The 13002-nt window shown below is 41.2% G+C and overlaps 1 protein-coding gene across 2 annotated transcripts; it reads left to right on the top strand.

Annotated features, from left to right (window-relative positions):
* The first annotated feature begins 413 nt into the window (after window positions 1-413).
* Window positions 414-12549, top strand: LOC106575348 (oocyte zinc finger protein XlCOF6-like). Of its 2 annotated transcripts, none has more exons than XM_014151833.2 (3): window positions 414-744; window positions 1783-2031; window positions 10393-12549. In XM_014151833.2, exons 2-3 carry the CDS (start codon window positions 1929-1931, stop codon window positions 12096-12098), a joined length of 1809 nt encoding a protein of 602 aa, XP_014007308.2. In that variant the 5' UTR covers window positions 414-744; window positions 1783-1928; the 3' UTR covers window positions 12099-12549. The 2 variants fall into 2 exon arrangements, with proteins under 2 accessions (XP_014007308.2, XP_014007307.2); XM_014151832.2 differs by having other exon boundaries at window positions 414-756.
* The last annotated feature ends 453 nt before the right edge of the window (window positions 12550-13002 follow it).

Below are 13002 nucleotides of genomic sequence, written 5' to 3'. Positions count from 1 at the left end.
AAGTAGTTGAAGGAGCAAGGATCTGTGCTGTACAGCAGGTCTCCTACAGGGAGGGAAGTAGTTGAAGGAGCAAGGGGAGTTGTGGAAGCTATGGCAGTGGATGCCCCGCAGCCTGTAGAGATTCACAATGTCGTTCACCAGTTGAAGGATACACAGATTGTAACGAAGTTGGATTTTGTGGCAGTTATTACGCAGATGATTAACAGTACTGCCCAAAAGAACAATACATTTAAGAAACTGGATATAATTGTATGTGCTGCTGAAAGGTTTTTGTAATTAACAGCCGAAACATTGCAGGGCTGGCTCGCAGTCGGTGTTCCAATTCATCCCAATTGTGTTTGATGGATTTGAGGGCAGGGCTCTGTGCAGGCCTGTCAAGTTCTTCCACAAACCAGGAATTTACAGCTGAAGCATTGCAGGGAATACTGACTGAAGACTTTCCCCACTCCCAGGCCCCTGAGCCTGTGTAGGGATGTGATTTAGATTGGACTGTGACAGAAGGAGTGGGATCGTTTTTTGATTGATCTATTTTCGTATTTTGTCTGATGTCGTTTTCCCCGCTTTTCTGGAATGGGCATTACTTTATTTCCCCCCAGTTCACTAACTGTACAGTAGGTGGCAACATACACATTCAATTTGTGTGAACGAAACAGGAACTTCCGGGCAGGCGCAAGCCATTCTTCAGAATAAAGAAAGCGCCAGAACTCTGATGTTAATATGATAACTTTTGTCTCCGTATTAAATGTATGGCTACAGGTATGTAATAGCGTGTTCAAACTTTAGAAAGAACATGTCATAACATGCTAGGTAATAAATCGGTATCATCACGTTTGGTAAAGGTTTTAATTGTATGTGTTGTTTTTCTGTCAAACCGAGTGAGTGAAGAACGTGATTAAAAACGATTTTACACGTCACATAAGTTAGCTAGATACTTTGGGTTTGTCTGAGAGAATGTACGATATCTTGTCAAGATAACTAAATAAACAACATTTATTTGAGATTTCTGAGTTCGTTTGACGTGTTATTGGTTTTGTGAAGTGTATACACGTCATTGGCGTCAACGGACTTCAGTGCAAGTAGTGCGGGTGCATGAGAGAGGGAGCCAATTTCACTGTTGCACTACTGTGTGTGTGTGTGTGTGTGTGTGTGTGTGTGTGTGTGTGTGTGTGTGTGTGTATGTGTGTGAGAGCGTGTGTGAGCGTTTTGGAGTGTCAGTGTAGAATATGTGAGTGTCCATATAGCCAGTGCAAACAGAAGTAATAAACGGGGTCAATGCAAGTAGTCTGGGTAGCCATTTGATTAACTGTTCAGCAGTGTTATGTCTTGGGGGTTGAAGCTGTTCAGGAGCCTTTTGGTCCCAGACTTTACTTGGTGCTGAATGTATCAGTTGTCTACATGTGTACTAATATTCAGACACATTCAGTTGTTTCTATCTATAAATGTTCTATGATGTGAACGGGAAATACAACTGGTTTCTGATTAAAATACTACAGTGAAGACAAGGTTATTCAGGAAAATAGTACATAGTGCTGCCTAAAACATACTGCAACCTGGTACTAAATGTTTTTGAGGCATTTATTTTAATTCAGGAAATCTATAGGTTACATGTAATTTAAAGTGTGCACTTTGTCTAATGGGAAATTATTTAATGTTTTTGTCAATGCTTAGCTACCTGATCTATTGAAATTAGATCATTAATAATATATATTTTTTAGAGAATAAAGAAATCGCCAGAACTGTCAAGACAATAACTTTTGTGTCCATTTGTTTTTATTACTACAGGCTGACTCAGATTAAGTCTGAGGCCAGTAACATCAACAGTGAGGACAAACCCAGCCTGCCTCTCTCCTTCCACACTGAGTCCAAACCTACAGTCACTGGGTCCTGATTGTGACAGTGGATCCCAGTTTGCACTGCAGGATCCAGAGATGGCATCAGTGAAGCTGGAAGACTGCAGTCAAACACTGGAGCTGAATGTCAACATTAAAGATGAAGAAGAGGAGGAGGAGATTAGGACAACTGTTAATCATGGTAAGAGCTGGTTCTATCTATAAGTTATCTTCATAAATTAGACCTCCATAAGTTATGACCCAGTCTACTGCTAGGTTGAATTCTGTAATTCTGACATCACACATCCCTGAACAACTCAAGACTTCACAGCGAAGCAACATTTTTTAAAACTTGTAACGCCTGCCTTTTCCCACACATTGTCTCAAGAACGTTAAAAATGTTTCATACCCTCAATCACCAAGTTAGACATACCTCATTTCAAAATAGACCATGACATCATCACTGTCAATATTGAATTATAATTCTTAATGTTTTACCAGTGAAATGACCAAGCTGCGTCTGCATGCCAATCGTTTGATCTCAATCAATTTCATGGGAATATGCATTTAAATCTTCTTCAATTACTGTTTGGTGAGCAAATTAGAGCAGATGGTATTAAATTATATAGACTTCCTGTATTTTGTTTTAATCAAAGCACATTCTGCCTAATGGCGCGCGCTGTTGAGTTTGGGACGATTCAGCAAACCATCCTAAAATCTCGTAAGAAATGAGGTGTTGTTTTTGTTGTAACAGTAATGTTATGCTATAATATTTGGTTATGTGGACTACTAATTAATCACTAGGTGATCGTCCAAGACATTGATCTAACTTTACTAAACAAACACCATTGTGGCGGCTCATCGCTCTTGCAGCACTACACCCCTGCAGTCTGCTGCACCGAACTAGCGATTGATGCTCACCTGGCCTACTCTTTTGCCTCGCGCAACATTTGGTAACGAGAGAACATGTTTGGCTGTTTTTATGAAAATCTGGGGATATTTGGCCAAGGAAACATTTCTGGTTGGTCTCAAGGAATGTCACACAGGGAGACTTTTTAAAACAGGATTGAGTGAAGTAGCAGCTAATGCTCATGGAGATCCTAACAATTATTATTATTATTAACCTTTATATAATACGGACATCAGTCAATTGAAATGAATTAGGCCCTAACCTGCAGATTTCACATGACTGGGCAGGGATGCAGCCATGGGTGGGCCTTGGAAGGCATAGGCCCACCCACTTGGCAGCCAGACCCACCTCAGGTCCTGGTCTGACGTTGTTACACGTAGTCTACGATTGTGAGGCCGGTTGGACGTCCTGCCGAATACTCTAATACGACGTTGGAGGCAGCTTATGGTAGAGGAAATAACATTCAATTCTCTGGCAACAGCTCTGGTTGACATTCCTGCAGTCAGCATGTCAATTGCACGCTCCCTCAAAACTTGAGACATCTGTGACATTGTGTTGTGTAACAAAACTGTACATTTTAAATTGTCCTTTTATTGTCCCCAGCACAAGGTGCAACTGTGTAATGATTATGCTGTTTAATCAGCTTCTTGATATGCCACACCTGTCAGGTGGATGGATTATCTTGGTAAAGGGGAAATGCTCACTAACAGGGATGTAAGAGAAATAAGCTTTTTGTGTGTGAATAGTTTTTTTCAGCTCATGAAACATGGGACCAACACTTTACTTGTTGCATTTATATACTGCTCAAAAAAATAAAGGGAACACTTAAATAACACATCCTAGATCTGAATGATAGAAATAATCTTATTAAATACTTTTTTCTTTACATAGTTGAATGTGCTGACAACAAAATCACACAAAAATAATCAATGTAAATCCAATGTATCAACCCATGGAGGTCTGGATTTGGAGTCACACTCAAAATTAAAGTGGAAAAACACACTACAGGCTGATCCAACTTTGATGTAATGTCCTTAAAACAAGTCAAAATGAGGCTCAGTAGTGTGTGTGGCCTCCACGTGCCTGTATGACCTCCCTACAATGCCTGGGCATGCTCCTGATGAGGTGGCGGATGGTCTCCTGAGGGATCTCCTCCCAGACCTGGACTAAAGCATCCGCCAACTCCTGGACAGGCTGTGGTGCAACGTGGCATTGGTGGATGGAGCGAGACATGATGTCCCAGATGTGCTCAATTCGATTCAGGTCTGGGGAACGGGCGGGCCAGTCCATAGCATCAATGCCTTCCTCTTGCAGGAACTGCTGACACACTCCAGCCACATGAGGTCTAGCATTGTCTTGCATTAGGAGGAACCCAGGGCCAACCGCACCAGCATATGGTCTCACAAGGGGTCTGAGGATCTCATCTCGGTACCTAATGGCAGTCAGGCTACCTCTGGCGAGCACATGGAGGGCTGTGTGGCCCCCAAAGAAATGCCACCCCACACCATGACTGACCCACCGCCAAACCGGTTATGCTGGAGGATGTTGCAGGCAGCAGAACGTTCTCCACGGCGTCTCCAGAATCTGTCACGTCTGTCACATGTGCTCAGTGTGAACCTGCTTTCATCTGTGAAGAGCACAGGGCGCCAGTGGCGAATTTGCCAATCTTGGTGTTCTCTGGCAAATGCCAAACGTCCTGCACGGTATTGGGCTGTAAGCACAACCCCCACCTGTGGACGTCGGGCCCTCATACCACCCTCATGGAGTCTGTTTCTGACCGTTTGAGCAGACACATGCACATTTGTGGCCTGCTGGAGGTCATTTTGCAGGGCTCTGGCAGTGCTCCTCCTGCTCCTCCTTGCACAAAGGCGGAGGTAGCGGTCCTGCTGCTGGGTTGTTGCCCTCCTGCGGCCTCCTCCACGTCTCCTGATGTACTGGCCTGTCTCCTGGTAGCGCCTCCATGCTCTGGACACTACGCTGACAGACACAGCAAACCTTCTTGCCACAGCTCACATTGATGTGCCATCCTAGATGAACTGCACTACCTGAGCCACTTGTGTGGGTTGTAGACTCCGTCTCATGCTACCACTAAAGTGAAAGCACCGCCAGCATTCAAAAGTGGCCAAAACATCAGCCAGGAAAAATAGGAACTGGGAAGTGGTCTGTGGTCCCCACCTGCAGAACCACTCCTTTATTGGGGGCGTCTTGCTAATTGCCTATTATTTCCACCTGTTGTCTATTCCATTTGCACAACAGCATGTGAAATTTATTGTCAATCAGTGATGCTTCCTAAGCGGACAGTTTGATTTAACAGAAGTGTGATTGACTTGGAGTTACATTGTATTGTTTAAGTGTTCCCTTTATTTTTTTGAGCAGTGTATATTTTTCAGTGTAGTTAGGCATTACTGTTCTCTCCATGTTCGGCTGGAATTTAGCCTGAAAAGGATTTGAGAAATATGATATAGGCCTACGTCTCGTTTTTGCGCTGCACAGAATATCAGATCTCAACAACGATTGGAGAAGTGTTGAACATAACCAGTAGACTACCACATCCTGATGATTTATATCTGATACATAGATATTTAATATTTTTATATATCAAGTTGTAGAAACATCTCAAGGATGATCAATGGAAACAGGATGCACCTGAGCTCAATTCAAAAGTTTGGGGTCACTTAACACCAGTCTCAACGTCAACAGTGAAGAGGCGACTCCGGGATGCTGGCCTTCTAGGCAGTGTTTCAAAAGCCAGTTTTATTGCTTCTTTAGTGAGCACCACAGTTTAAACCTGTGCTAACATAATTGCAAAAGGGTTTTCTAATGATAAACTTGGATTAGCTAACACAACCTAGCCATTGGATCACAGGAGTGATGGTTGCTGATAATGGGCCTCTGTACACCTATGTAGATATTCCATAAAAAATCTGCCGTTTCCAGCTACAATAGTCATTTACAACAATAACAATGTCTACACTGTATTTCTGATCAATTTGATGTTATTTTAATGGACAAAAAATGTGCTTTACTTTCAAAACAAGGACATTTCTAAGTGACCCTAAACTTTTGAACAGTAGTGTATATTTAATATTTGTTATATATCAAGTTGTAGAAACATCTCAAAGATGCTCAATGGAAACAGGATGCATCTGAACTCAATTTTGAGTCTCAATTTTGAGACTCAAATTTCTTTTTGAGTTTTTTTATTTTTATAAATTTGCAAACATTTCTTAACCTGTTTTAGGTTTCTCATTATGGGGTATTGTGTGTAGATTGCTGAGGATATTTTTCTATTTAATTTTAGAATAAGGCTGTAACATAACAACATTTGGGAAAAATCAAGGGGTCTGAATACTTTCCGAGGGCACTGTCAGACTCTTTCCCATTTTGGTACGTTACAGCCTTATTGTAAAATTTATTACATGTTTTTCCTCGTCAATCTACACACACTACCCCATAATGACAAAGCGAAAACAGGTTTTCAGACATTCTTGCAAATGTAAAAAAATATATAATAATTGCTTATTTACGTTTTTTTTTTGTTTTCAGACCCTTTGCTATGAGATGATCCTTGAGATGTTTCTACAACTTGATTGGAGTCCACCTGTGGTAAATTCAATTGATTGGACATGATTTGGACAGGCACACACCTGTTTATATAAGGTCCCACAGTTGACAGTGCATGTCAGAGCAAAAACCAAGCCATGAGGTCGAAGGATTTGTTCGTAGAGCTCCGAGACAGGATTGTGTCGGCCATTGATCTGGGGACCGGTACCAAAACATTTCTGCAGCATTAAAGGTCCCCAAGAACACAGAGGCCTTCATCATTCTTCAATGGAAGAAGTTTGGAACCACGAAGACTCATCCTAGAGCTGGCCACTCGCCAAACTGAGCAATCGGGGGAGAGGGGCCTTGTTTGGGGAGGTGGCCAAGAACCCGATGGTCACTCTGACAGAGCTCCAGAGTTCCTCTATGGAGATGAGAGAATCTTCCAGAAGGACAACCATCTCTGCAACACTCCACTAATCAGGCCTTTATGGTAGAGTTCCTAGACGGAAGCCACCCCTCAGTAAAAGGCACATGACAGTCCGCTTGGAGTTTGCCAAAAGGCACCTAAAGGACTCTGACCATGAGAAACAAGATTCTCTGGTCTGATGAAACCAAGATTGAACTCTTTGGCCTGAATGCCAAGCGTCATGTCTGGAGCAAACCTGGCACCATCCCTACGGTGAAGCATGGTGGTGGCAGCAGCATGCTGTGGGGATGTTTTTCAGCGGCAGGGACTGGGTGACTAGTTAGGATCAAGGGAAAGATGAACGTAGCAAAGTATAGAGAGATCCTTGATGAACAACTGGGCAAGAGGACAAGTACATTAGAGTGTCTAGTTTGAGAAACAGACATCTCACAAGTCCTCAACTGGCAGCTTCATTACCCTCTCTGGGGTATGTGGGACGCTAACGTCCCACTCGACAACAGCCAGTGAAATTGCAGGATGCCAAATTCAAAACAACAGAAATCTCATTATTAAAATGTCTCAAACATACAAGTATTATGCACGATTTTAAAGATAAACATCTTGTTAATCCAACCACAGTCTCCGATTTCAAAAAGGCTTTACGGCGAAAGCACACCATGCGATTATGTTAGGACAGCGCCTAGTCACTAAAAAACATACAGCCATTTTCCAGCCAAAGAGAGGAGTCACAAAAAGCAGAAATAGAGATAAAATGAATCACTAACCTTTGATGATCTTCATCAGATGGCACTCATAGGACTTCATGTTACGCAATACATGCGTGTTTTGTTCGATAAAGTTCATATTTATATCCAAAAATCTCAGTTTACATTGGCGCTTTATGTTCAGTAATGTTTTGCCTCTAAAAAACATCCGGTGATTTTGCAGAGAGCCACATCAATTTACAGAAATACTCATCATAAACATTGATAAAAGATACAAGTGTTATGCATAGGATTATAGATACACTTCTCCTTAATGCAACCGCTGTGTCAGATTTAAAAAAAGATTTACGGTGAAAGCACACCATGCGATAATCGGAGTACAGCGCTCAGCCACCAAAACAAGCCATACAGATACCCGCCATGTTGTGGAGTCAACAAAAGTCAGAAATAGTGTTATAAATATTCACTTACCTTTGATGATCTTCATTGGAATGCACTCCCAGGAATCCCAGTTCCACAATAAATGTTTGTTTTGTTCGATAAAGTTAATCTTTATGTCCAAATACCTCCATTTTGTTCGCGCGTAAGGTTCACTATTCCAAATGCAAAAAGCGCGCGCACTAAGTCCAGATGAAAAGTCAAAGAAGTTTTATTATAGTTTGTAGAAACATGTCAAACGATGTATAGAATCAATCTTTAGGATGTTTTTATAATAAATCTTCAATGATATTCCAACCGGACAACTCCTTTGTCTTCAGAAAGGAAAGGGAACGTGGCTTGCGCTCACGGCTGCGCGCGAGACTGAGCTCATGGCATTTTCCCAGACACCTGGTTGAAACAGCTCTCATTCTCTCCCCTTTCACAGTAGAAGCCTGAAACAACGTTCTAAAGACTGTTGACATCTTAGGAAGTGCAATATGACCCCACAGACACTGTATATTGGATAGGCAATCACTTGAAAAACTACAAACCTCAGATTTCCCACTTCCTGGTTGGATTTTTCTCAGGTTTTCGCCTGCCATATGTGTTCTGTTATACTCACAGACATCATTCAAACAGTTTTAGAAACTTCAGAGTGATTTCTATCCAAATCTACTAATAATATGCATATCCTAGCTTCTGGGTCTGAGTAGCAGGCAGTTTACTCTGGGCACGCTTTTCATCCGGACGTGAAAATACTGGCCCCTACCCCAAAGAAGTTAAATAGTACACGCAAAACAACAGTCTCAACGTCAACTATGAAGAGGCGACTCCGGGATGATCCTTCTAGACACTATTCTGGTTGACATTATTTGAATGGACAAAAAATGTGCTTTTCTTTCAAGAACAAGGACATCTGTAAGTGACCCCAAACTTGAGAATTGATTCATTTATTTCACCACTAATGGTAGTGTATTTATTTATTTATTTCACCACTAATGGTAGTGTATTTATTTCACCACTAATGGTAGTGTATTTATTTATTTCACCACTAATGGTAGTGTATGTATTTATTTATTTATTTATTTATTTCACCGCTTATGGTAGTGTATTTATTTATTAACTTCCTTAGCATACTGGTTATTGTCCGGAATTTCGGATGACTGACGTGCCCAAAGTAAACTGCCTGTAAACTGCCCACAAGCTAGGATATGCATATACTTGATAGCATTGGATAGAAAACACTCTGAAGTTTCTAACACTGTTAAAATAATGTCTGTGAGTGTAACAGAACTGATATGGCAGGCGAAAACCTGAGGAAAATCTTTCCGGAATTTTTATTTTTTGAGGTCACAGGTTTTTTCAATTCTTGCCTATGGGATATACAAATAGATAGGACCCAGATTGCAGTTCCTATGGCTTCCACTAGATGTCAAGTCTTTAGAAAGGGTTTCAGGCTTGTTTTTTGTAGTTTGTAGTATTTGTAGTTTTTCCAAGGTGTCCCCCATTTAGAAAAGTAGTCATGTTGCGCGCATCAATGAGAGTGCGCTCTTCGTTATTTATCTTCGCTATTGAACACACTATTCTCCGTCTTAAATATTATTGTTTATTTAGATTTTAGAATACCTGAGGGTTAATTAGAAACATCGTTTGACTTGTTTGGATGAACTTTACTGGTAACTTTTTGGATTCGTTTGTGTGCATGTTGAACGAGTGAATTACGGAATCAAGCGCGCCAACTAAACTGACATTTTTGGGATATAATGAAGGACATTATCGAACAAAACGACTATTCATTGTGTAGCTGGGACCCTTGGGATTGCAATCAGCGGAAGATCTTCAAAGGTAACTGATTTATTTAATTGCTGTCTGTGATTTTGTGACGCCTGTGCTGGTTGAAAAAGTATATTGACGTGGGGCGCTATCCTCAGATAATCGCATGGTATGCTTTCTCCGTAAAGCCTTTTTGAAATCTGACAACGCAGTTGGATTAACAAGGTTTTAAATGATGTAAGACACTTGTATTTTCATGAATGTTTAATATTACGATTTTTGTATTTTGAATTTCGCGCTCTGTAATTTCACCGGATGTTGTCCTAGGTGTCCCGCTAGCGTTTGGACATGCACCCAAACAGGTTAACTAGGCAAGTCAGTTAAGAACAAATTCTTATTTTCAATGACGGCCTAGGAGCAGTGGGTTAACTGCCTTATTCAGGAGAATAATGACAGATGTTTACCTTGTCAGCTCGGGGATTCGATCTTGCAACCTTTCGGTTGCTCTAACCACGAGGCTACCTGTCGCCGGGTATGCCAGAAGAGGACTGGTCACCGCTCTGAGCCTGGTTCCTCTAGGTTTCTTCCTAGGTTCCTTCTTTCTAGGGATTTTTTTTGTGTCCACTGTGCTTCTACATCTGCATTGCTTGCTCATTGGCGATTTTATGCAGGGTTTCTGTTAAGCACTTTGTGACAACTACTGATGTAAAAAGGGCTTCATAAAATACATTTGATTTACATGTATATCACACCAACTGACTGGTTCTTCTGATGTTCACACAGGATACCATGTTGAGACATTCTCTACATCCAGAGAGCAACAGCAGGACGATCAGAGAGCTAAGAGGTCTCATCACTGCCCACATTGTGAAGAGATTTTCCCATTTCTGTCAAAGCTAAAAATACACCTAATAATACACACAGGAGAGAAGCCTTACTCCTGCTCTGATTGTGGAAAATGCTTCAAAACATCAACGGTGCTAAAAGTTCACCAGAAGACTCACACAGGAGAGAAGCCTTTCTTCTGCCCTGACTGTGGAACTAGTTTCTCTCAACTTTTCCGCTTAAAATCACATGAACGTATACATACAGGGGAGAAGCCATACTCCTGCTCTGACTGTGGAACTAGTTTCTCTCAACTTTCGAACTTAAAAAGACATGAACGTATACATACAGGGGAGAAGCTATGCTCCTGCTCTGACTGTGGAAAATGTTTTAAAACATCAACTGATCTAAAAGTTCATCAGAGAACACACACAGGAGAGAAGCCATACTCCTGCTCTGACTGTGGAAAATGTTTTAAAACATCAAATGAGCTAAAAGTTCACCAGAGAACACACACAGGAGAGAAGCCTTTCTTCTGCCCTGACTGTGGAACTAGTTTCTCTAAACTTGACCACTTAAAATCACATGAACGAATACATACAGGGGAGAAGCCATACCCCTGCTCTGACTGTGGAAAATGTTTTAAAACATCAAATGAGCTTAAAGTTCATCAGAGAACACACACAGGAGAGAAGCCTTTCTTCTGCTCTGACTGTGGAACTAGTTTCTCTCAACTTTCCCACTTAAAATCACATGAACGTATACATACAGGAGAGAAGCCTTACTCCTGCTCTGACTGTGGAAAATGTTTTAAAACATCAAATGAGCTAAAACTTCATCAGAGAATACACACAGGAGAGAAGCCTTACTCCTGCTCTCACTGTCGAAGATGTTTTAAAGCATTAAAGGAGCTAAAAGTTCATCAGAGAACACACACAGGAGAGAAGCCTTACATCTGCTCTGACTGTGTAAAATGCTTCAAAACATCATTTGAGCTAAAAGTTCATCAGAGAACACACACAGGAGAGAAGCCTTATTCCTGCTCTGACTGTGGAAGATGTTTAAAAACATCAAATGAGCTAAAAGTTCATCAGAGAACACACACAGGAGAGACACCTTACGTCTGCTCTGACTGTAGAAAATGCTTCACAACATCAACTCATCTAAAAGTTCATCAGAGAACACACACAGGAGAGAAGCCTTATTCCTGCTCTGACTGTGGAAAATGTTTTAAAACATCAAATGAGCTAAAAGTTAATCAGAGAACACACACAGGAGAGAAGCCTTTCTTCTGCCCTGACTGTGTAAAATGTTTTAAAACATCAACTCATCTAAAAGTTCATAAGATAACACATACAGGAGAAAAGTCTTACTCCTGTTCTGACTGTGGGGTGAGTTTCTCTCGACTGGATACCTTAAAAACACATCAACGTATACATACAGGAGAGAAGCCTTATGTCTGCTCTGAATGTGGAAAATGTTTTAAAACTTCAAATGAGCTAAAAGTTCACCAGAGAATACACGCACGAGAGAAGCCTTACGTCTGCTCTCACTGTGGGGTGAGTTTCTCTCACCATAGCAACGTAACACACCAATGTATACACACAGGGGAGAAACCTTACTCCTGCTCTGTGGAGGGGTGGGCGTGTAAGTCAAACGTCTAGCCAAAGACTGCGTGTTTGAATCTCATCAAGGAGGACTTTAGCATTTTAGCTAATTAGCAACTTTGCAACTACTTACTACTTTTTAGCTATTACTTAGCATGTTTGAATTCGTAACATATCATACATATTACAAGTTCGTAAGATAATATATGAATAGCAATGCGTAAAATAACATACGAATTGTAATTCCTACAAGTCGTATTATACTGAACAACAATCTAAATGCAACAATTTCAAAGACTTACAGTTCGCATAGGGAAATCAGTCAATTGAAATAGGGGGGCTTAGCCATGGGTGGGACTTGGGAGGGCATAGGCTCACTTGGGAGCATGAGTTTTTCCTCACAAAAGGTATTTATTACAGACAGAAATACTACTCAGCCCCCCCCCCCCAGACAATCTGCAGGTGAAGAGGACCTGGGCTGCCGTGGTTACATGTGATCTGCAGTTGTGAGGCCGGGTTGGATGTAATGCCAAATTCTCTAAAAGGACATTGGAGGTGGCTTATGGTAGAGATAAATATTGAGTTCTCTGGCAACAGCTATGGTGGACATTCCTGCAGTCATCATGGCAATTGCACATTCCCTCAACTTGAGACATCTGTGACATTGTGTTGTGTGGCCTTTTATTGTCCCCCAGCACAAGGTTCACCTGTGTAATGATAATGCTGTTTTATCAGCATCTTGATATACCACACCTGTCAGGTGGATGGATTATCTTGACAAAGGCTGAAATGCTCACTAACAGGGATATAAACAAATTTGTGCACAACATTTGAGAGAAATAAGCTTTTTGTGCATATGGAACATTGCTGCAATTTTTTATTTCAGCTCATGAAACCAACACTTTACATGTTTAGTTTATATTCTAGTTCAGTTTTTATTGGTAGGCCAATGTAATGTAAC

This window comes from Salmo salar, chromosome ssa16 (assembly GCF_905237065.1).
Source record: "Salmo salar chromosome ssa16, Ssal_v3.1, whole genome shotgun sequence".
Classification (NCBI taxonomy): domain Eukaryota; kingdom Metazoa; phylum Chordata; class Actinopteri; order Salmoniformes; family Salmonidae; genus Salmo; species Salmo salar.
The sequence above is the reverse complement of the archived record's forward strand: the minus strand, read 5'-3'. Positions and strand labels throughout refer to the sequence as shown.

What these genes read in the sequence shown, in the direction of transcription:
- LOC106575348 (XM_014151833.2), top strand. Translation starts at nt 1,929, where the DNA reads ATGGCATCAGTGAAGCTGGAAGACTGCAGTCAAACACTGGAGCTGAAT. An exon ending in TAGGACAACTGTTAATCATG is followed by an intron (nt 2,032 to 10,392) that starts GTAAGAGCTGGT and finishes ATGTTCACACAG; the next exon opens with GATACCATGTTGAGACATTC.